This window comes from Paramisgurnus dabryanus, chromosome 12 (genome assembly GCF_030506205.2).
Source record: "Paramisgurnus dabryanus chromosome 12, PD_genome_1.1, whole genome shotgun sequence".
NCBI classification, from domain to species: domain Eukaryota; kingdom Metazoa; phylum Chordata; class Actinopteri; order Cypriniformes; family Cobitidae; genus Paramisgurnus; species Paramisgurnus dabryanus.
The window spans coordinates 22,230,721-22,256,002 of NC_133348.1; the positions used below are offsets into that span (position 1 = coordinate 22,230,721).

The following is a 25,282-nucleotide window of genomic DNA, read 5'->3' on the forward strand; positions in this document are numbered from 1 at the left end:
CTGCAGAGTTTAGCTCCAATTCTTATTAAGCACACCTGAAATAGCTAATCAAGGTCTAAAGAGTCACCTGAAAACTACAGGTAGCCAAGGTTTTATCAGGATTGGAGCTCTAATCTGCAGGACATTGGCACTCCAGGACCAACATTGCCTGCCCCTGACGTAGTAAATGCTTTAAAACATTTCTCAAACGCACAACAACGCTGTCAAAAAGATCCAGGTTAGAAAGATCTGCGAAGATGACTAAATACGCTGTATTACGTGTGCAAGGCCAGTAGGTGGCAATGTTACCTTGAAAAGAAACACTACACGCCTGCATTTATATGAATACACCTACAGAACGTTAAATACAAACAATCAAGATGGCGAAAGCATCAAGCAGTTTTGTTTAGACGCTGAGGTAGGTTTATTACATCAAGCGACCTTGGACTATAAAGCGCCAACATTTTGGAAAAGCGTTAATAAACTCAGTATCTTAAAGCAGCACAAACACAGGCCTGTAGGCCTCCGTGGATGCCTACAGACTGACCTTGCACATGTGCATGACGTCACCGTTATCACAGATTCCCAATTATGTAATTAAGACATAAAAAAAACTTGGACTGTGAAACCTATTTTCAAAAGTTTGTGTTTTCAGGACCCTAAAACGCGTTTTCAGGGGGCCAAACTGCAAAAAAACTTTGACTACTTAGATTGCTTCAACAATAGGCTTTATGCCCAACTGCACTACTTCCTGAACTTCAGCCAGCTCCTTGTTTCCTGTCTGCCATTTTTGGACAAATTGATTAATCCAGGTGTGCCTGACCTCAGTAGTCACAAAAACAATAATCAGACACACCTGGATTAATCAGTTAGTCCAATAATGGCAGACAGGAAACAAGGAGCTGGCTGAAGTTCAGGAAGTAGTACAGCTGGGCATAAAGTCTATTCAAGATTCATTATATGGTGACATGAAAATGTCTTGCTAAGACTAATATCTTGCAGCTTACATTGTGTATAACCTAATAGCATTGTAATGCAATTAATACAGCTTAGTTTGTTGAAAAACAGATATAAATAATTTTTCACACCAGATTTGGTAAAGCCAATATATTAAAACACAAGGCACTGAAATGCAAAAATAAATTATGAGTGCATACAAAGTTTCCAATTCATTTTGGTTTTGAAAATAAGTTTTAATCTGTTCATTTTATTCAAATACACTGCTTAACCTAAAATTGTCCATACTTCCCAAAAACAAATGCTTACAGCAGTACTTACTTTGCCACTACAGAATTAACATGGGTCCTTATGAGGTCCACATACTGATCAATTTGTGCCTAGAGAGAGAGAGAGTAATATCACATTGGAGTCTTGGCAACACATTACATTGTAGTCAGATTAACAAAGGTTCCACTGACCTGGTATTTCTCATAGACCACAGGCATGGAGAACATGGAGACCACCACTGAAACAAAACACAAAGGAAGCACAAACATTTGAGAATAGAAGAATGCATGATCAAAACCTTGTGTCATTTAAAAAATGTATCTCTATTTCAAATGACAAGCATGTGCTCACCCATAATAAGAAGAGTGAGGCCATTGAAGAGAGCTCCCACATAGGTCAACAACCACATCAGCACAGCAAACTTGGGTAAAAAAAACTTAGTAGTTAGTAAACTGATATGCACCATATATTTGTTTGTGCCATAACAAGCTGGATTGTAAAACCATCCCATTGGAAAACAAGAATAGGTTTTATGAATTGTTAATCTACTCCTTTATACAAGGGTTTTCAAACTTTATGATGGCAGGGACCCCATATATGATGAACCTTCAGCGAGGGACCCCTAAAATATACACAGTAAAAAGTCAAAGTTGGATTAACTTAAAGGGGACATACCATGAAAATTTGACTTTTTCCATGTTTAAGTGCTATAATTGGGTCACCAGTGCTTTTATCAACCTAGAAAATGTGAATAAGATTAACCTTGTATCTTAGTTTTGGTAAACTATTCTCCACAAGCATAGCTCATTGAAATTTGGCTCCCCTGGTGATGTCAGAAGGGGATAATACCGCCCCTTAATCTGCACTATCCAACCACAGCACAGCCATTTAGTGCAGAGATCAGCTCATTTGCATTTTAAAGGACACATCCAAAACTGCTAATTTTTGCTCACACCTACAAAGTGACAATTTTGACTTGCTATAATAAATTATCTATATGATTTTTTGAGCTAAAACTTTACATATGTACTCTGGGGACACCAAAGATTTATTTGACATCTTTAAAAAAGTCTTGTAAAATGTCCCCTTAAAATAAAATCCCTCAATTGGTAACACCTAAAAACCAGAATTTTTTTCAACTTAAATTTCCTCACTTTAAGCGAAAATTTTACGTTTATAAAGCTTGAATGTTTTAAGTTACCTACTGAAGTATTTTTTAAGTAGATCCAACCTTGACTTTATACAGTGTTTATTAATATTATGTATGAAGAAACACTTAAACTGTGTTAGTAATTATGATAATATAAGACAGCAAATTGTTTACAAACTTAAATAATTGGCTACACAGTAGACTTTTAACATTTTTGCTTTGTCTTTTTTTCTTTACATTTTCTAGGGAGCCCTTAGAAGATTCCAGGGTTCCCCTGACCCCAGTTTGAAAAGCCTTACACTATTACTGATTATGATTGTTAATGTAAATTAAATAAATTAAAGATCACCTTTAGTGAGTCCACCAAATCCTGAACCAGGAACAGTCTGCGTAGTTCTTTAAGTGTGGTGTTGATATAGTACTGGACGTTTTCTGCATACTTCTGCATCTGATCATGGGACAGTGACATCTCCACGTTCAGATATGTTCTGCACCAAATAGAAAAAGTGTTGGAAATAACATAGCAATAACCTTTCATTTATTTAATTTGATGCACACAAACAGAGAGGTGTCTTACTTGAAGGGATGTCCCTCATCTGTCTTCTGCACGGCCTGCAGCACGGACTTGTAGACTCTGAAGCTGATGGTTGCAGAGAGCGCAGCCAGGGCAAGATAGGCCACCACACTGACTACGCTGAACTGCGTCAGAGAGAAAAGCAACAGCAAGATACTGCCAAACACCACCCCACTTTGCTTGAGGTCCCGCCAGTACAGCAACTCCATCGCTGGGTGGAGAAAAAGAGGGAACATAAGTTACAGATAAAGAAGATGAGCTGTGGCCAGTCGCATGCACACATGGGGAAGGTTGGGGGGGGGTTAAGTACACCTCATATCTACTATATTTGATCAATTCTTTTCATTCACTGCCTGATGTCACCTACAGTGGTCTAACACTTACTGAATCATTCTGCATAAGCACTGAGTCATGCATTACACAATTAGAAAAGATGACACAAACAGTGTCTCCAAAATATCCAAGGGTTCAATCTGCAGAATATCAATGATTTTAACTGCTGTCATATCAAGCTGTCCCTGTGACCTTTCTGCATACATACTCAGTAACAATACATTCTGGCCAAATGACAGCATGGTGGCCATGGCAACAGACTGGAAGCAGGTGCACAAATCTGGCAGATTTTGGTTCACATGTTATATAATGAGGTCCATCATTAATCTCACATGCCAAACGTGACAGTAGTGCTATAATTGTCTCAAGCATTATGAATTGGACAGTATACATAATGAATATTTTATTTTATAAATAAGGAGTTAGATGGCCATAATTCCCCTATAAACGCTTCTTATTTATTGAAAATGACAAAGCTCAGTGTATGTGCCTTGGCCTGGAAGCTTGTTATTATGGTTATTTAACAAAATTACCCCCTTTTACCCTAACAAAACTACCCAATTACCCTAAGGCCTTTATTAACCAACTGAAGCCGTGTGGATTACTTCTGTGAAGGATGGATGCACTTTTTGGGCTTCAAAGTCAGAAGCTGTTCCCTGGTCTCCGTTTACTACTACCATTATATGAAGCTTGGAAGAGCCAGGAAATTTTCTAATATAACTCTGATCATGTTTGTCAGATAAAAGATAATCGTGCACATCAAGGATGGCTTGGGACTGAGCAAATCATGGGTTAATTAGAATTTTTCGCAGGAGTACCCCTTTGAGAAATTTTCGAGAATTGCATCTTAACTTTTTCTTAGATTTTGTCGTAAAAAGCTTTTGTGAATCCGGCCCCTGGTTATTAAAGGAACAGTATGTAGGATTGTGGCCAAAACTGGTATTGCAATCACAAAACTTGTGGCTAAAACTGGTACTGCAATCACACAACTGGTGGCCAATACACAAAATGACAACATAAACATCAGTTGAGGGCTGCAACTCCACTTTTTAAATGACAATATCCTGGCCAGACCACTGTTGTCAGTGATATAAGTATTTGAAATTAAAATAATTTCTTAATGTCTAGTGACATATCAGGGCCATTTTATGATTAATTGATATAAATTTCTTACATACTGTTCCTTTAAGCTTAACTCTTTCCCCACCATTGAAGATTTATCTTTTCAATTAAGAGAAAACATTTCCCTGCCAATGACGTTTAACTCAAGGGTTTTTACGGTAATCTGTAATTCTACTATTATCCATTAGTGCCGCTCTTACCCAATTTATTAAAATCTAAAACAAAAACTAATTTAACAACATTTAAACTCTGTGTGTCTGAACACAAAAATGCAATTATTTTAACCAAATTTTGTATTTTTTGAAGAAACCTAATCCTTAACATATTTAAAGGCGGGGTCCATGATCTCTGAAAGCCAATGTTGACATTTGAAATCACCTAAACAAACACACCCCTACCCCAATAGAATCTGGACTTTCATTTGATAGACCCGCCCCACACATACGCAACCCAGGCAACGATGCCGTTTAGTAGACACACCCCTTATTGCTGATTGGCTACAAGTGTGTTTTGGTACTCTGTCCGACTTACTTTTCCAAAGTGTTTTTCAAACATCATGCACCCCGCCTCTAAGAGGTTATAAAAAGAGAACAAATGAAAAAGATAGGATAAAACCTTTTTATTCTCATTTTGTTTGTTTGTACTGTATGAAAGCAGAGGGTCTGTTCTTTCATTTGATATATTTTTATGTTTAGATATTTATAGAAGAAAATTTTACTGGAAGGCATTTTGTAAAACTTTTGTGAAAATGACAAAAAATGCTGGCGGGCAACTTTTTTTTTTAAAAGGCTGGCGGGGAATGAGTTAATGAATGTACTCAGTGCTTTACGGTGTGTGATTCAATTGATTTATTCACTACTAGTCAGAATAAGAAAATGAAACTCAACCCAAACTCTAAATCAACATCTAACGTTTCAAACTACCTATTGCTTTCTATACAGTTAGTATCGATTCACTGATGCATATGAATGAGTTACACCCTATTCCAAATCTCATCCATCTGGTCTCTGTTTTCACCCTGTTTAAAATAATGCAACATAGAGGTTTATCTCTAAAGATTAGGAATTAAGCAGCTTAACTAGTTAAAAATTATAATCTCATAATAGGCCACACATAGCAATAACGTGCTCTCTTTGAAGGTGTGTATCTGAGCTTCATTGTCTAGACAGAGTCCTGTGATCATTTCCCTTGATGGGGTGGTCTGTCACACTCTGTGGTTTGAGGGGGATAAAACTAAAGTATTATTTTAGGCTGAATGCTAATAGAGGCTGGTTCAGGAAAGACATGCGTATGTGCACACGCTTGCTGATTCTTTGTGCGTTGTAAAGGTGCGGTTAGGAGCCTATTATGCAATAAACACAACATTAAATTAACCATCGCTGTGCATGATATATAATTCATAGGCACTATATATCTTAAGCTCATATTAGTCAATAATCAATATTCATACACATTTTCAGTGCTGAATAACATTAATATTTTATTAAACCATTGTCCTTCATATTTATGTTCAGGTGAAAATCAGCACACAAACATACAATGTCATCTGCTACTGTACCAATCATTCTTGAACTGACACAGGCTTGTTTATGGGGTCATTATGGCGAGTTTTGACTAAAATGTGTCGCTGTAAAGTTAGCAGTTGAGCTCTGTGCTAAAGGGAGAACGGTCGCCACGGAAACTGGAGAGCTGGATGCAGTGGATTGAGCAGTGATGCAGTTGCCATAGCGATGGAGATGGCCCCCCTTCCCCTCCACCCTCCCTCCCTCACAGAGCGCACTGCCTGCCTGCCAGAGTAATAAGGTGCTGATGAAATGATGGGGGATGGGAAACAAGAGGTAACACGCCATAACAGAAACATAAGCTAAAACGCTCTAATGCTGAGCGTGCCGTGCCTATCGTTCACATAAAACCTTTGCTTTATATCAAGCTGAAGCGTAGATAACAGTGTAGTCCTTGCGGCAAGATTTGCTAAATATAGCTATCGCTATGCAAAAGGCAGCACGGATACCTGCAAAATCCAAATACAGATTGCAAACACTTTGGACATACAGTGATACAGGATCCAAACAAACCCACGTGGTCTAACACACCACCCACATAACCTCACAAATATGACTACACAACACAAAATACAGAGGCATAAACAACTTGGTTTATGGTTTATCTAAGCATATAAATTAAACCTAAATAAAGACTGAATAGCTCTATTGTATATGCATAGCATCCCATTCTTGACCTCAGTGGGTCATACTTTAAAACAAAGAGATCAGTCAGCCTATGAACTGACATTATACACGGCTAGTCGGGATGACAACAACCTTGGCATGAGACAAGGCGACTACACAGATACACATTTCTGAGCTGGCAATAATGAAGGCTTTTTCAAAGAGATGTCACATGATGTGACATCACAAGCAAGAGTAGCCTCCAGATACAACATAAAAATAACATTTCAGCCGGCCTTGTGATACAGTGATGTAGTGAAACGTGATGCATGCCAGAGAGACTAGGCATATGGGCATGCATACGTTTTAGTTATTTTTGAAAGTGTTCACCAAACAAATATTGTCTTTAGAGATGCACCAATACAACATTTCTGTGACCATACTAAGAATGATATCTATAGATACTGACACCCTTTTTGCTATTTACTCCATGTTTTTAAATTATAATGTCATGAAATCTAAAACAATTCTGTTCGCACTGTCACCCAATTCAAAATAATCACACATTATTAACCCCTTATAAGATATAATCTGTAATGATCATTGGCGGTATATAAAATCAGCCGCTGTTCAATACTTAAAAATAGCTTTTATCTGCTAATACCGATTATAGGATGATATATCTGTGCATCCCCAAGTCTCTTTCAAACTTTAATAACAAGACATGCACTTGAACTTCAACTTTGTTACTGCAAAAAGACAAACTGTGAATCTCAACAATGAGACTTTACTATAAAGGGATCTGATATGATGGAATGTAATTCCACACAACAAAAGTATGTCAAGGAAAAAAATACTTAAAAATAACATCTTCACAATGACCTCCTTAGGAGGAGGTTGTCATTGTAGTGACACCTAGCAAAGTACCATGTGGCCACTAAAGAAGATGTTCTGCATAATTACTTTAAAAATGATCTTGACCTCCAAGCCATTATGATAATCCTTACTGAGAAATATTGCATATTTTATGAACTAGTTAATGAAAAAAAACTGGCAGTTATTACCAAAAGATCATCAGTACAGTAACACTGACTCATGCCATAGTTTTGACCAAACTGCATACTTGCAAGAAGACTCTGAGGAGAAACAGATACTGCTGACTTAAGACAAGACAGCACCTTTGCTGCGGTTTGACTTTATAGCACATTGAAAATCAATTTGTCATAGAGGACACAGGTATAAGCAATCCTATGCCAACATGCATCATTTTAGACAGAAATGACAATACATAACATAACCGTATGCTCATAGGTCTCCACATAAAAAAGTCTGCATATCTGTTTTAATTTATTTAATAGCTTGGTGTTCGAGTGCCAACACAGCACTTAGAAACCGCAAACATAGATTTTCTCTTCCTCGGGGAGGAAATCAATTCTAGATCCTAAATTCTCATACAGAAAGGACCAGAATGATCTTTAATCAGAGTGAATTAAAGTAAGAATGATGAAATAAAAATATGATGTTGATCTTGATACAACAAAATTACCTATGAAACACTTTTAGGCAAATGTGCACTGCATACAAGCCAGGGCCTAAAATAGATCACTAGTCCCACTTCTTACTGATCAAAACATCCAAATTGACCTATATAGCCATACAAGCATAGAAAAGTTGAAAGAAGAAATGCCTGAAGATACGTAAAAATGAATAATTTCAAACACAAAAAGCCTAGAGACAAATATTTCACTAATAGACTCATATGTGTTTATTTGCCCCTGAAGTGACAGACATTAGGAATGCTTGAATATAAATAGCCAGATCCAGAAAATCCTGCTTTTACAATGCTCTAGTTTTTCTTCTATCATGATGCTCTTGGTTTTGGGTTAAGTGCCTATTTGTCTTCCACCAGCTACAGTATGGAGCATTATAAGATTAGAGTAAATAATAATAATAATATATAATTAAAATGAACATATTAAATGCACAGTTACTCGCTTTGAACAAAAGCATCTGCCAAATGCAGAAATGTAAATGTAATAAGTCAGTATGATTGTACACAATTTATTTATTTATAAGAGAGAAAGATATTGTATATAGTAAATAAATGCTTGTTATTGATAAATTAATAAAATGTAGTATGCACTTTAAATTGAATAAATTGCAAGATGCACACCCATCTTTTACATATGCACACCCATCCTTTCAGAAAATAAATGATTCCCAAGATGTTTTAACCACTAGGTAATCAAAAGATGGGTAGCAGAAGTCAACATTTAGGGAACCACCTCAGCTGTGCTCCATAACTGACTATACTTTATGTAGCCACACCCTACATCTCTCTCGCTTTCTTTTTCTTTTTGTTTTCAGTTGTGATGCTGCCTGAAGGCCTACAGTATGATAAAGCAACCTCAAAATTCAAAGAAAGAGACAAAGCATTCGACGGATCATCATATGGATCTACTCGAATCCAAAAGAACAAATGACCTGAAAATGAGTTACTCATGCATATCATTGCCTAATAATTCGAATCAGCACAGTCTGTGAATTCAGGATGGATCCCCTTCAATACAGACAGGAGGGGGACAGAAATAGGGTGTGCCTAGCTGTCTAACACCCCCCCCCCCATCACCACCACATGCAGTCTGCTGCTCGTTGGCCGACGACGATGACGGCCACCTCGATAAAAAAAAAATGCAGATGTGTCCGAGCATCTCTCCACATGCACCAGCATTACCCTTTCGAGTGAACCCCACCCTCTCCATATCTCCAAAAGCCACAAATGACCAACCCCACTACGCTGCTTTCTCCATCATTCTCAAGCCCGTACATGCATCTCCGTCAACCCGACCCCCACGTACCCCTCCCTCCGCAAAACTCACAGTACCATGGCACTTCCAGCTGCTCCAGAAACCTTCCATCTTGGGTGAGTCTGTGGCTGCCATGGTGCTGGCCTGCATGCTATGCTGTGTGAGGTGAAAGACTGCGAATCGCTATCTGCTAACGCTGCTGCTCCTCTGTCTCTATCGTTTTCCTCTCTCTCTCTCTTTCTCTCTTGCTCACCGGTTCACACCAGTACATGAATGACCCATAGGAGGAGGAGACAGTGAGTGGAAGCAGGGATGGAGAAGAGGATGCTGCCCACTGGTGGAGGAATTGAGAGGGCAGCCATCAGGGGGAGGGGCAAATAGTAATGATTGATACCCCTTAAAGCCAATCAGAGTCAAATCCATATAAAATAAAGAAAATTCTGTGAAAACATAACCTTGATATCTTTAAAATAGACTGTCAAAGATTATAATCAATAATGTGAAATCAATGAATATAATGAAACGTTATTGCTCCAAATCTTATTGTGTAATTAGATTATGACGTGTTACGCCCGTTTTTATAGGCAGGTTCACATTTTCATATTCTCATATTTTGTCAAAACTGTATGATGAATAAAATATAAAATAAATAAATAAAATAAATTCTGGAGAATGCTGACACTTTTTTCCATTCAATTGTTTCATATCAAAGTGTATCGCCTAGCACCTTGCATGAAAAATTTCATACAGGTCTGGAAGATCATGTGGATAAAGAATTTAAATAATTTAACATAGATAAAATAATAACTTTTGGGTGAACTGTTCATCAAAAATTCTGCTGACATTATTTTTTATATCTTTTTTCCTCCATCATTCTCATCTTACATATTCTTGTTAACGGGACTAACCTTGACTATTCCTTTTAAGATGGTTAAAAATTTTTGCAGGCTTTTTCAGAGTCGCAGTTATGGCTTATTTCTCACCTGCTGTATAAATTTCACTGTAGACCGCAATAACAGTGTGTGTATGTGTGTGCGTGCGTGCGTGTGTGTGTGTGTGGGGGGGGTGTTAAGGGGACATTGTTATACGGAGAATGACTCAGCCTTTTCGATCGAAAGAAACAGGGAGCACTTACAAGCAAGCGCCCAGCCCTGTGTTTAAATTGGTTTGAGAGGTCAGATGAATCATGACCTAAAACAATTGACATAATTTGAAATCCCTGATACACACAAATAAGACCCTGCATAAAGGGGTGGATTTCCAGACACGGTTTAGATTAAGCCAGGACTAGGCCTTAGTTATTTGAGAACATTTACAGAGTTTTAATAAATATACCTTACAAAAAACATTATTGGTGTGCATCTTCAGACAAATCAATGGCATTGATATTTTTAAGATATGTCAGTGCACGCTGCTTTCAGTTATGACCACTCAAACAAGCATTTTAAAGGGCAACTAGACTCACCTAAAGGATTATTAGAAACACCTGTTCAATTTCTCATTAATGCAATTATCTAATCAACCAATCACATGGCAGTTGCTCTAATGCATTTATGGGTGTGGTCCTGGTCAAGACAATCTCCTGAACTCCAAACTGAATGTCAGAATGGAAAAGAGAGGTGATTTAACATCCAGTTGGGAAAAACATCCAGTATGTGGCAGTCCTGTGGGCGAAAATGCCTTGTTGATGCTAGAGGTCAGAGGAGAATGGGCCGACTGATTCAAGCTGATAGAAGAGCAACTTTGACTGAAATTACCACTCGTTACAACCGAGGTATGCAGCAAAGCATTTGTGAAGCCACAACACACACAACCTTGAGGCGGATGGGCTACAACAGCAGAAGACCCCACCGGGTACCACTCATCTCCACTACAAATAGGAAAAAGAGGCTACAATTTCCATGAGCTCACCAAAATTGGACAGTTGAAGACTGGAAAAATGTTGCCTGGTCTGATGAGTCTCGATTTCTGTTGAGACATTCAGCATAAACAGAATGAGAACATGGATCCATCATGCCTTGTTACTACTGTGCAGGCTGGTGGTGGTGGTCTAATGGTGTGGGTGATGTTTTCTTGGCACACTTTAGGGCCCTTAGTGCCAATTGGTCATCGTTTAAATTCCACGGCCTACCTGAGCATTGTTTCTGACCATGTCCATCCCTTTAGGACCACCATGTACCCATCCTCTGATGGCTACTTCCAGCAGGATAATGATCCCTGTCACAAAGTTCGAATCATTTCAAATTGTGTTCACTGTACTAAAATGTCCCCCACAGTTACCAGATCTCAACCCAGAGCATCTTTGGGGTGTGGTGGAATGAAAGCCAGTAGCATTCTCCTCTTGCGGTAGCAAAAAAACATCACATTTTACATTTGGTGCATTCAATCTATTCTTTTACACAAGCCTGTTCCTTAAAAATTGAACCTCTGACTGCTAATGCAATGCTCTACAAATTAAACCACATTTGGTTCTCGTCCTATGAAATCAAACTTTATAATATTACCCAAAAGCTTTTGCAACCCTTAAAGCCATTGTCTTCCTGCTATCTAAATTGCCTAATCACATTTTCTGATTCTTGTGTGGTGATGTGACAGACTGTAATGAAACACTTGAGTGCACAGAGAACCTCCTCGATGCCATATGTCATGTAATACTGTAGATAACAGTAACTGTACCCAATCAATATCTCACACTCAGAATTGCACAGGACTGTGAACTATGATTTATCGTTGACTTCTGTAATATAAAAGTGCAGTGCAACCTTCAGGCCACTTTTAAAGGCAAAGTTAAAAAGACAAATTCTGCTCTGCAAACCGCTACAAACCCAAAACAATTAGCATATATTATAGTATATGTCTCATGACACATGGGAAGCCAGGGGCTTTAAAAGATTAATTATAGATAAAGACTATATGCATACGATAAACTACACACCCACACACAAATAAGAGAGAGAAAATGGCAATGCAAAAGCCAAAAGTTTGACTGTTAAGGTTCTATGGCATTAGCAACTACAGTTGGAAAAAAATGAAAACAGACATAATTGAAATTCCTTAACAAGGACACATTTTGAAGGACGTGTTCCCCCTCTATTTTCAAAAAATGTCTAAGCATTACTGTGGCTTAAAAAATATAACCCTTCTGCTCCTGTCTTATTTAAATACCTCAAATACCAAATACTAAGCGACTTGGATGAGGAAGCATATGCCAAGAATACATTTAAATACGATTAGCAAAGAAAATCCCCATGTAAACCGTCAAATACCGGCTGAGCTCTGTATATGTCTTTGGATAAAGACATCAAAGCATATTAAACCTCAGGTAAAATGTGGTAGCTGTAATTGAATTAATTCAGTCAGTGCCAGCTTACATCTATTTCTTTCTAACTGCACAGCAGTAAACATGATTCATTTTTTACTCACTCCTTGCAATCCCTAACCTCCAAAAAACAAGCACTAAAGGATCTAACAGTGGATTTAGACACCACTGTATTAGTGCATCTAAACTGGTATTGCACTTTCATTTTTGACCATTATTTAAAAATATTTTTCAAGTAAAAAATGTTATGATTTATAACAAAACAAGTGAGTATGTAATGCTTAAAGCAACACTAAAGAGTTTTTACTCTTTGCTCCCCCTACAGGTTGGAAGCGGAATTGTCCATTACCACTGTCGTAAATAATTTAGCCTACTGCAGCAAAGCTGGCTCTGATTGGATTGTAGGTCTGCTGTAAAGCAAGTTTTTGTAGTTTTTACTCGAACTACAGGACTGCGACCCGACGGTTAGAAACAACACAGTCTCACACCCATGGCGTCAATATTTGACGACACTTGACCATGCGTCAATATGTTGACGCGGAGGGTATACCTTTCGCGTCACTTTTTGACGAACTGGGGACTTCAATACTATTAGGTACGCGAAATTAAACAGTTGTCAACTGACATTGGGGTTAGGGATAGGTTTGGGTAGGGATGTCATTATGTAAATCTAACCCTAAACCGACGCGAAAATGGTAGAAAATGGTAAGAAAATAGGAAAGAGAATTTCGCGTACCTGATAGTATTGAAGTCCCCAGTTCGTCAAAAAGTGACGCGAAAGGTATACCCTCCGCGTCAACATATTGACGCATGGTCAAGTGTCGTCAAATATTGACGCCATGGGGTGAGACTGGGTTGTTAGAAACTTCTTTAGTGCGGTTCTGGCCGATAGAGGGCTGCAAAGCGAATGTGAAAGTGCCGTCCACCCTGGTTCGAGTGGATGAATGACTGAACATTTTTTGGAAACGTTATTTTAAGGTAAAAAAAAACCTCTTTGGTGTTGCTTTAATAAAAATATTGAACATGTTTCTATGGGGGTAATATGATGCCAATATTATTGAAAATGGACAGAGTAAAAGTCATAAATAGATATTACAACTTGTAAACACAAAACGCAATCTACAAATAGATTAAAAATCCACAAACACAGTCCTTGTGATCCGCAAATGTAAAACAAGATCTACGAATCGTCTTTGTGATCCACAAATATAAAGCATGATTTACAAAAAGAAATCAGTGACTTGTACTTGAAAACCAGAATTTGAATGAATGTAAAGTGACTTCTTTGCAGATGAATATCATTTTCTATTTGTAGATTGTGTCACATTTGTTTTCAGAATTCTGACACTATTGTTTCGCTTTGGTGACAAAATAATGCCATAATCGTTGAAAATGAAGAGACTACAATTTGTAAACACGAAACAAATCTGCAAATAGGTTCCAAATCTGCAAACAAACTCCTCATGATCCGCAAATGTAAAACGAGATCTACAAATATATAAAAATCCACGAACAGACTCTTCATGACATACAAATATAAAATGCGATTTACAAATAGATTTAAAATCCGCAAACCAACTCTTTATGATTCACAAATAGAAATCATCGACTTGTACTTGACAAACAGAATTTAAATGAATGCAAAGTGATTTGTCTGCGCATGAGGGTCATTATTTGTTTGTAGATTGTGTTGCATTTGTTTTCAGAATTTTGGCACAACTGTTTCGCTGTTTTCCATTAAAAAAATCTACAAATGCCCTCCTCACAATTTGCAAACAAACACAGTCTAACTTGTATTTTCCAACCATTGTAAAAAGACATTCTTACACATTCTGTGCAAAGTTCAGCGTGCAAGTGTTGAATCTGTGTTTGCAGATCACAGGGCATTCACGAATCCTTCTGCACAAGTCTACAGATCTTTTTGGCACTATCTTTCCGCAGAGTTTGTCACTACGATCCACGCGTGTAGTCAGCCAATCAGGGGTATTGCTTCAAAGTAATGCCACGCCCCCTCAATAAGCTCTTTTCAAAATAAAAGCTGGGCTCACTGCCATTTACCGTTGCCGGTGTTACAGCGCTGAAAGGCGGCCAGACCGCGTTATCGATATTATATTAATGATATTAAAGCATTTATGTATAGCATGGCAAATATGTAGCATTAACGTGAACTAGAACAACCCCTCGTTTAGGTTATTATCAGTGCCTGACAATTCAGCCGAGGTCATTAAATCGTTAAAAACACTGCATGAAGCGGTTTTATCATTAAAACATCAGTGTCTCTTCAACGAACATTTGCCGAATGTCAGCGAGCCAGCTGGATGGAGTGGAGCTGCTAAGGTGACGCAGCTAAAATATAGCAAGCGGGTGCAACGATAATATTGGATGTAACTTGCCGTAATTAACAAAAACATGAGCCTTATTTGACAGCAGCACTAATTGAACTATTTGACCATATGCATTTGATATACATACCGTGACCGGAATGCACTTACAAATCGCGCTGTTATTAGAAACATTTAACTGTTTCCAGACTGAGCATGGAGACAAACAAGCGCAAGCCGTTTATAGAAGCAGCTGCCTGTCAGCGTGTACGGAATGAAGTCAAAACGGTCTCGGTTTTTAGACCGGCAGTCTGCCTGTGCCATTCCACCCTAATCCGGACTGCAAATTACATGTTAATATTATATCCACCATTTACAATCCTTCCTTTAAGGTCTGTTCTGCTTTTAACAGCTCAAAGCTATTACTCTCTGTAGCTTTCGAGTCCGTTGTAGGCTACAGGTAAATTTTGCAGTTGTTTTAGTTAACTTTGCAGAGCATTTTATTGTCGGAAATGGTCCTGGGCTGGGTTTTCCTATAACGATTGAACTTAGCACTCAAGAGTGCTTTCTACAAGGTAAAACCATCGCTCGCAGCTGGGTTTTAAGTGCTACTAACGAGTCGCTATCCCTTTGTCAAGTGCTGAAATGTCACTTACTGAATGACTCGTAATTGTAGCAGAAGCTTGTTTAGGCTAATGATCTTCAGCCGATGTGCACTAATATTTTTTAAAATATGATTAATTATTGTTCAATGACTTATTAAATGTTTTAATAATTTGTGCATCATGAAATATTCTTTTTTCATATTTAGTTAGGACTCGTCCCACTGCGCAATGCCTTCTGCATTTTATAATATAGTTTAGATTTTTCTTTTTATTTGTTGTTTATTATCTATGTTTATTTATTACTAAGAATTATTGCATTACCCAGTTGCGAGCGATCGTTATACGTGTATCTTTGGGAAACGCACGTAAATGAACAACGAATGTTCGTTAAGTAGCTCGTAGAAAGCGCTCTTAAGTGCTAAGTTTAATCGTTATCGGGAAACCCAGCCCTGTTCGTTTGGAATGTGACTGGCACACAGCTCTAGTCAGGACTGATTAGGCTATCCATTTATCAAGTATTGATTAATTATTTTCACTTAATCCCTTTTGCATTTTACAAAAAGTAGAATAGGCAGGCATATTCTGAATTTAATCAAAATTATGACTGTGGCGTTGAAGGAACCTTCCTTTAGTGATAAATAAATAAGTTATTTTGCTATTATTATCTAGCAAATATGACAATTTTAAACAAACTAAGTAGCCTATTTATTTATTTATTTATTGGCAAATGCAGAACAACATGGAACATGTAGAACATAGGCGACACGCCTCTACCTTGCGATGAGAAGATTAATCATGGGGAACATAAGCTAAATGTAATTTTAAAATGTATTTAATTTAAAAACAAATTTAAACCGAAAGCGGACTGTTTATGCTTGTCAAATTTATGCTGGCTCGGTCAAAAAATTTCGTCAGGCAGTATTTGATATATGTATTTGTGTTCATGGCAAACAATATAGGCTATAGAAATTCGTGCTGAGTGACAGGAAAAAGACAACCGTGCTATTGGCACAAGAAAAAAAAGGGTCAATAAATACGAACAAATAAATCGAAAAAAAATTAAGATATTGTTGATTCTGCATTTATCCAGCCCAGCATAAATTTGACAAGCATGTGCTTTCGTTTTAAAAATGACAGTTAAGCCTTTAATCATATAAGGGAGAAAGGCGTGTAGCCTACCTTTGCTTTCTCCTCATTGTTCTGCATTTGCCAATGAATAAGTCAGTCATATTTGTTATAAAAAAAATCAATGTATGCTACATAATAATAGAACTTGTTAATTTTTTACCAAAATAAGAAAAAGAAAGTCGGTAAAAATGTGCACCCAGCTAGACACTCAAAATGAGGGCCGGAGTGGGACTCGCTGACTATTAAAATAATATAATTAAATCCTCAGTAGCCATATCTGCTATAATGTTCTCTGCAGCCTTGAAAATTCATTGTATTTTTCTAATATATCATTTCCAATTCAGTGCAAATACAGTAGCCTAAACAATTATGATTTTGCCATAATTGTGCAACCCTATATTTTAATATTATTTAAGTAAACTTGTTAAAAAACTACTAAAAGGGAACAAATGTGTTTTTCCCTATATTTCTATAAAAAAATGTAGGTCTTGTAAATACGTATGGGGTTGCAATAGTTTGGAACCTACTGATATACAAAACTGGCTAATATGTCCTGACTGGAGCTGTGCGCGTCTGCGAAAAAAAAAAAAACGAAATAGGCGTCAGCTCATTTAATGTCATTGTGCTTTCAGTTAACCTGTTTAGAACTAGAAGTGTTCGCCCTGCCCTCGACTTTAGGCGGTGCGTTCAAGTTCATATACAGCGTGCAGACAGCGTGCCCGAGCGCGAGGGGGAAAAGTCCGCGGGAGAAACTCAACAGCTTTAATGTACAAAAACCTTACGACAAACGAGAAACGTTCTAACGGAAGCCTTCAGTCAAGCAGGATTAAAAAGAGGATGAGAAACGTGCAAAATATACAATGTGTATATACAGTTATGTCATTAATAACTACTGCTTTTAAAAGGACTTATAAGTTATTGTTTTTGTTTCATTTTCAAAGTTTGATACATTGTGCATAATGACATACTTGGAAAAAGGGATAATTCAACAATAATTTATAATTGTATATCTTTTATTAATTTTATGAAATACATTCAACTATATTTCAATGCACATTTAGGCCCTGAACAAAAAACAACTCGCGAGGGGAGGACTAGGGATTAACCATTAATTAACTTTAAGGAATTAACTTTAGTGTTTAGAATTCAGTTAAAAACCAAAAAAAGAATTCTGTGTGCTTTTTGTTTAAAGTGCTTGTTTTTATTTAATGTATTTATTTATTCACTGGTGGTAGGGTTGGGGGACAATGAAGGGGAGGGGGGGAATAATTTGATGTAACGGGTGGAATAATTTTAACATGTCACCTGCAGTCCGGGTGAGGGTGGATTGCAGACTGCGGGTCTAAAAGCCAAGACTGTTTTGACTCGATTTGAGTGCCTAGCTCGATTTGAGTGTCTAGCTGGGTATGCGGTTTTATCTACTTCGTTTTTCTTATTTTACACTGTAAAAAATGTTTTGTGGCTTAGTAAATTTAACTAAATAAAATTAGTCAATTATATAAAAAATAGGTTAAAAGAAAAACTATTTTTGAGTAGAAAATAATGCAAAAATGTGAGTAATTCTAGATTAACACATTATTTAGTTAATTCCTAAATTTTATCATGTAAAATTTGTGAGAAGGAAATTAAATAATTATAAAAAAAATAATAGGCTGTATTAACTTAAAAATATAGTGCATCATTTTTGCATCCACTTTTTAAAGTAAATTTTACATGGAATTTTTAGTAGGCCTAATTGCTTCTCCATGTAAAACTTACTTAAACATTGCAATTGCTTAAATTGCAAAGGCTTAAATTCAATGTAAAACTTACTTTTAAAAAGTGTATGTAAAAATGATGCACTGTATTTTTTTTTTTAGTAAATCCAGCGTATAATTTTTTTCATATTATTTTTATCAGTGTACTTAGTTTGTTTAAAACGGTCATATTTGTTATTAAAAATCATCAATATATGCTACGTAATAATAGCAAAAGAACTTATTTATTTTTCACTAAAATAGGAAAGTTTCTTCATGCCACAGTCATAATTTTGGCTAAATGCAGAATATGCGTGCCTATTCTACTTTTTGAAAAAAGCAAAAAGGATTAAGTGAAAATAATGAATCGATACTTGATAAATGGGTGACTTGTTCATTATTGTAGTATCAAGAAATGCATTACATTTTTTAAAAACAAAGCCCGCCTTTTAATCTTTCTGACTAGAGCTGTGCGCCAGGCAAATTCCAAACGAGCAGGGCTGGGTTTCCCAAAAGCATCGCTAAGTAGATCGTAAAAACAATCTTAAAATTCATCTTAGAATTATGGGCCGTTTCCCAAAAGCTTTGTAGCTTAAGTAGCACTCGAAAATCATCGTAGATCTACGAGTGCTCTGGAGTAATCGTTAATTTATAAGTGCATCGTAAGACAGCAGTGTTACAAGGTCACCTGCAGGACAACCAGCAAATTGCACTCCTGCAATAACGATAATGTAATGTTTTAAATGTAGGCTATATTTATTTATTGGGTTTTTTTTCTTTGTTTATTTGTTTAAATTACTTTAATATAATATATTTAAAATTCAAACGAGAAATGAAATTTAAATTACTAAACATAAATTAATTAAGAAGGAAAACGTATTTGGTACAATTTTGGTAAAAGTTGGTACTAGCAAATTGATAAATGGTTCCTACCAATTGCTGCTATAATTCATCTAGGCTACAGTAAAAAAATATTTTTTTGAAGGGTATGGCATCTGATTAAAGAAACCAAATAAATATTTACGGTACAATGCAATAATCCTTAATAATAAATAAACATAGATAATAAACAACAAATAAAAAGAAAAATCTAAACTATATTATAAAATGCAGAAGGCATTGCGCAGTGGGACGAGTCCTAACTAAATATGAAAAAAGAATATTTCATGATGCACAAATTATTAAAACATTTAATAAGTCATTGAACAATAATTAATCATATTTTAAAAAATATGAGTGCACATCGGCTGAAGATCATTAGCCTAAACAAGCTTCTGCTACAATTACGAGTCATTCAGTAAGTGACATTTCAGCACTTGACAAAGGGATAGCGACTCGTTAGTAGCACTTAAAACCCAGCTGCGAGCGATCGTTTTACCTTGTAGAAAGCACTCTTGAGTGCTAAGTTCAATCGTTATAGGAAAACCCAGCCCAGGACCATTTCCGACAATAAAATGCTCTGCAAAGTTAACTAAAACAACTGCAAAATTTACCTGTAGCCTACAACGGACTCGAAAGCTACAGAGAGTAATAGCTTTGAGCTGTTAAAAGCAGAACAGACCTTAAAGGAAGGATTGTAAATGGTGGATATAATATTAACATGTAATTTGCAGTCCGGATTAGGGTGGAATGGCACAGCCAGACTGCCGGTCTAAAAACCGAGACCGTTTTGACTTCATTCCGTACACGCTGACAGGCAGCTGCTTCTATAAACGGCTTGTTTGTCTCCATGCTCAGTCTGGAAACAGTTAAATGTTTCTAATAACAGCGCGATTTGTAAGTGCATTCCGGTCACGGTATGTATATCAAATGCATATGGTCAAATAGTTCAATTAGTGCTGCTGTCAAATAAGGCTCATGTTTTTGTTAATTACGGCAAGTTACATCCAATATTATCGTTGCACCCGCTTGCTTTATTTTAGCTGCGTCACCTAAGCAGCTCCACTCCATCCAGCTGGCTCGCTGACATTCGGCAAATGTTCGTTGAAGAGACACTGATGTTTTAATGATAAAACCGCTTCATGCAGTGTTTTTAACGATTTAATGACCTCGGCTGAATTGTCAGGCACTGATAATAACTTAAACGAGGGGTTGTTCTAGTTCACGTTAATGCTACATATTTGCCATGCTATACATAAATGCTTTAATATCCTTAATATAATATCGATAACGCGGTCTGGCCGCCTTTCAGCGCTGTAACACCGGCAACGGTAAATGGCAGTGAGCCCAGCTTTTATTTTGAAAAGAGCTTATTGAGGGGGCGTGGCATTACTTTGAAGCAATACCCCTGATTGGCTGACTACACGCGTGGATCGTAGTGACAAACTCTGCGGAAAGATAGTGCCAAAAAGATCTGTAGACTTGTGCAGAAGGATTCGTGAATGCCCTGTGATCTGCAAACACAGATTCAACACTTGCACGCTGAACTTTGCACAGAATGTGTAAGAATGTCTTTTTACAATGGTTGGAAAATACAAGTTAGACTGTGTTTGTTTGCAAATTGTGAGGAGGGCATTTGTAGATTTTTTTAATGGAAAACAGCGAAACAGTTGTGCCAAAATTCTGAAAACAAATGCAACACAATCTACAAACAAATAATGACCCTCATGCGCAGACAAATCACTTTGCATTCATTTAAATTCTGTTTGTCAAGTACAAGTCGATGATTTCTATTTGTGAATCATAAAGAGTTGGTTTGCGGATTTTAAATCTATTTGTAAATCGCATTTTATATTTGTATGTCATGAAGAGTCTGTTCGTGGATTTTTATATATTTGTAGATCTCGTTTTACATTTGCGGATCATGAGGAGTTTGTTTGCAGATTTGGAACCTATTTGCAGATTTGTTTCGTGTTTACAAATTGTAGTCTCTTCATTTTCAACGATTATGGCATTATTTTGTCACCAAAGCGAAACAATAGTGTCAGAATTCTGAAAACAAATGTGACACAATCTACAAATAGAAAATGATATTCATCTGCAAAGAAGTCACTTTACATTCATTCAAATTCTGGTTTTCAAGTACAAGTCACTGATTTCTTTTTGTAAATCATGCTTTATATTTGTGGATCACAAAGACGATTCGTAGATCTTGTTTTACATTTGCGGATCACAAGGACTGTGTTTGTGGATTTTTAATCTATTTGTAGATTGCGTTTTGTGTTTACAAGTTGTAATATCTATTTATGACTTTTACTCTGTCCATTTTCAATAATATTGGCCTAAAATTACCCCCATATGTTTCTCTTAAGTCAACACAGACCAACAGAGATATGCTAATTTTTATATTTTAAACAATAATGCATTATAACCCCTCTCTAATTCATGTTGCGCAACGATCTGTGTTGCTTATGGAGACCTCTATTGACAGATTATAGCAATGACATCCACCCTCAATGTTTATACCTCAGCCATCCTCGCATTTCTAGAGGTTTCTGTGAGACACTGAGCTCATGAGGGGAGGGGGAAGAGGGGTTGCAGTCAAACACATTCGCAGATACACACAGACAAAATAGAGTTTAACTACAGATGACAACATAGCTGGTCTGCTTTTATTGGTGTGTTTATATATATATATATATATATTTAAAAAAATAATATTAAAATGTATTTAATTCTGTTTGGTACGATGAAAACAAAGTGCTTAAAAATGTTAGTACCTAATGACATTTAATTTTTAATAAAAAATCAATGTGTTTTATCTCACTAATAATGGAGCTTTACCATTGATTTTCCTCCCACTGCAATGCATCTACATAAACAAAAGATGGCAGCACTCGATGGTCACAAAGTGAAAAGTAGAAGAGTGAAATCGACCTGAACCAGTGAACCCAGCCCAAAGCGAATGCATTATTAAAAGATGCTAAAAGATAACTGCTTTGTGTGCATATCAGACATCCCATAAACAAACAAATGCAGTACACTACAAAAATGCTGAGTAGGTTCAAATTGGCCTTTAACCCATCATTTGGGTTAAAACGACCCAGTATAGGGAAATGTAAACAAATGGTGTGTTCTGCCCAGTATTAAATCAGCCATTGGTTAAAACCAACCACATAACATTTTTTAGCGTGTAAGAGTAATTTAATCCTATATTTATTACAGCATCCACTTTGGAGGACAAGACTTAATACCGAGTATCAGAAATGCCACAATTTGTCATGTTGTCCACTCGGAAACAATTGGCTTTCTTCAGTAGGAATGCATGTTTGGCAGTGCCATATTTGCTCCTTTGAAGTGTAAAACTTTAATGTTATCATGTAAAAATGTACTTTTTAAGATAAAAGTACTTTTTTAAAGGTGTTTTGATAATCTGAATTATTCAGAATAAAAATATGTATGCTGTACAAATAAAAAAAAAAAATTCTTACAGTATATATAGTTATTTCACTATGGTAGAAATTCTACATTACAAAATTACAATTTTAAATTTCCATCTGTACTGACTGTTTGAATATTTTAGGTAGAAAACTGTTCTTTATAAATGATTTTTATATGGTGTTATAATGCATACTACAGAGGATTTAAGATATTTTAATTTAATCAATAAAACATTTGGTTAATACTAATAATAAGCAAAAAATATAGCAAAAGATTAGGTCAAATACCACAGCCAGTTTTCACATATTTACTGTTTATATATCCCTCACTCTCCAGTGGGATACAATCACCAGGCAGAGATCCATCAAAATGCTATTCATAAACAAGCAGGTTTTACTGCACAAACTTTTGCAGGAAAGCAAGATCTTTATAGTACTTATTTATTTCACACAATCTCTTTCCACTGGGTCTAAAAAGCAGATGCACAGAGCGGTCAGGTATGAAATAAAAACATTAGCTCGTAACATTTAGAAGGATGTTTGAAAGTAGTACCAGTGTAAAATTCATATAGGGTTATCTGCTAAATGCTGCATATGTGAACCTGGAACACAAAAAGTAATTCGCTAGGGTATATAAAGTCGCTAGGGTATATTTTTAGCACAGCCAACAATACATTGTATAGGTCAAAATGATGTATTTTTATGGAATAAATCATATTACAAATCATAAAAATCATATGATATTAATTAAAGATATTTAGTACAATTCCTAATGTAATTATATCAAAAATGTATTTATCATTAGTAATATGTGTTCGTAAGGACTTCATTTGGACAACTTTAAAGTCGATTTCCTCAATTTTTTATAATATTATATCTCAGCCAAAAATTAACAAACTTACTTATTCATCTTTCAAGTGGTGTATAAAAGCTCAATAAAAAAATAGACTGGTTTTGTGGTCCAGGGTCACATATAGGCTTATAATGGATTATTAATAAATACAGACAGCTAAAATATTTCATGTGCATGATCTTGGTCTGGAGGTCTGGTGATGTAGGTCTAAGGATGATTGGAAACATCATATCAGCAGAGCAGGAAATGCCTCTAAGAAATCTGGGCCCAGTTTTTTTAGAGGAGTCACAGTACTTTGAGTATCTTCTGTCTAATCATAACTTCACATACATCATTCTCTCCATTCTTCAGTCTTATTAAAACCCCATGTACAGACTCAGTGTGCTAGAACAGAACTACTTGAAACAACTATAAGTTGTCAGATTAAATTAGCCTGCATTCATATATTACTCAGGGGATATTAAATATCAACACATGATATGAGTAGGCCTGTGCATGCCCAGTGTTGTAACTGATTGTCAAGGGACTCTGGCATTGAAATGTGTTTTTCCTGTTATTAAAGCCAAAGGGAGTTTCCTAACTGGGATAAGCTATTAAACGTGACTCAGTTTTTATTTTAACTTTAGAGTATTACATAGTTCTGGCTTAAAAAGAAGTATACTGAAGTTGGTAAGACTTTATACAAAGGCTTGGTATTCTTAATGCATATGCATAATGCCTTATAAAAACCTTATATGTTTATTGTTTATGCGATTCGGACGTACTACATCTGCCATGTTGATACATCACATCACATACGTCGTCATCACGTCATGTCATACCAGCGCGAAAACGGCCGCATCGCTGCTTTCGCCTTTCTTTGGCCTTGTCCCAAATGGCACACTCCGGACTCGTGGTCCTCCGCAGAGTCCACACTTTGATGACATCATGTAGTGCAGACTTTAGGGACCCTTGATGCGAGTCCACGTGGGTGCACCGGAGTCGTATTTTGGGACAGACTCGAGGGTCAGTTGCCCGTCAGTGTGAACTCCTCCCTTCCATCGTCTGATTGCTCTTTCGTAAGGACTTCTGGGTTGATAAAGTGCGCAAAGCCTACTGCATTGCGGGCTACGCTGAAGACCGCATCAAGAGGGCAAAGGAGGCACTGATGAGCACACTTCAAAGCATAAAAATGACAGATGGGACACCCTACGGACTCGTAGACTAAGCGAGCACGCGCAATTTAAGGCCACGAGACTGAAAGTCCACATGAAGTGCGCCATTTGGGACAGGGCCTTCTTCATTGCGTAACTCCGCTCCTGGGGCATCATGGGATAGTGAAGTGTCCATCGTATGCACGCTTTGAAATCTAAGCGGAAGTAGTAGGTCATCCGGGTACTTTTCACATACTGTTTTTGGTATACTACGTATTCGGACATGCTACTCGCCTCGCCTACTGCTTTCCGCCTACTATATAGTATAGAAGTAGGCGGTTTCGGACGCAGCACCACTCTTGATATCTTATGGCTATCTTATGGTCCCCTGAAAAAAGCCAACTTATAATTATTATGCTTACACATTATAAAGCTGTTTGGAAATTTACCAGAAGAAATTGTATCACTTTAAGTTATAAAAGAACTCATCAACTTATTAAAGTAGCAA

General features: G+C 36.7%; 1 protein-coding gene across 2 annotated transcripts in view; it reads right to left on the reverse strand.

The window, feature by feature from the left end:
- The window catches only part of rtn1b (reticulon 1b), a 44,658-nt gene that overhangs the window by 1,123 nt on the left and 18,253 nt on the right, over positions 1–25,282 (reverse strand). The window contains exons 1-6 of one of the 2 annotated variants that reach the window (XM_065257198.1): positions 9,438–9,630; positions 2,934–3,141; positions 2,706–2,844; positions 1,558–1,627; positions 1,398–1,444; positions 1,258–1,316 (exon numbers count right to left, since the gene is read on the reverse strand). In XM_065257198.1, coding sequence (XP_065113270.1) covers positions 1,258–1,316; positions 1,398–1,444; positions 1,558–1,627; positions 2,706–2,844; positions 2,934–3,141; positions 9,438–9,510 — 596 coding nt within the window. In that variant the 5' untranslated portion in view covers positions 9,511–9,630. Of the gene's footprint in view, positions 1–1,257; positions 1,317–1,397; positions 1,445–1,557; positions 1,628–2,705; positions 2,845–2,933; positions 3,142–9,437; positions 9,631–25,282 lie in introns of those variants that run through there. The other variant, XM_065257197.2, reaches the window with a different exon arrangement.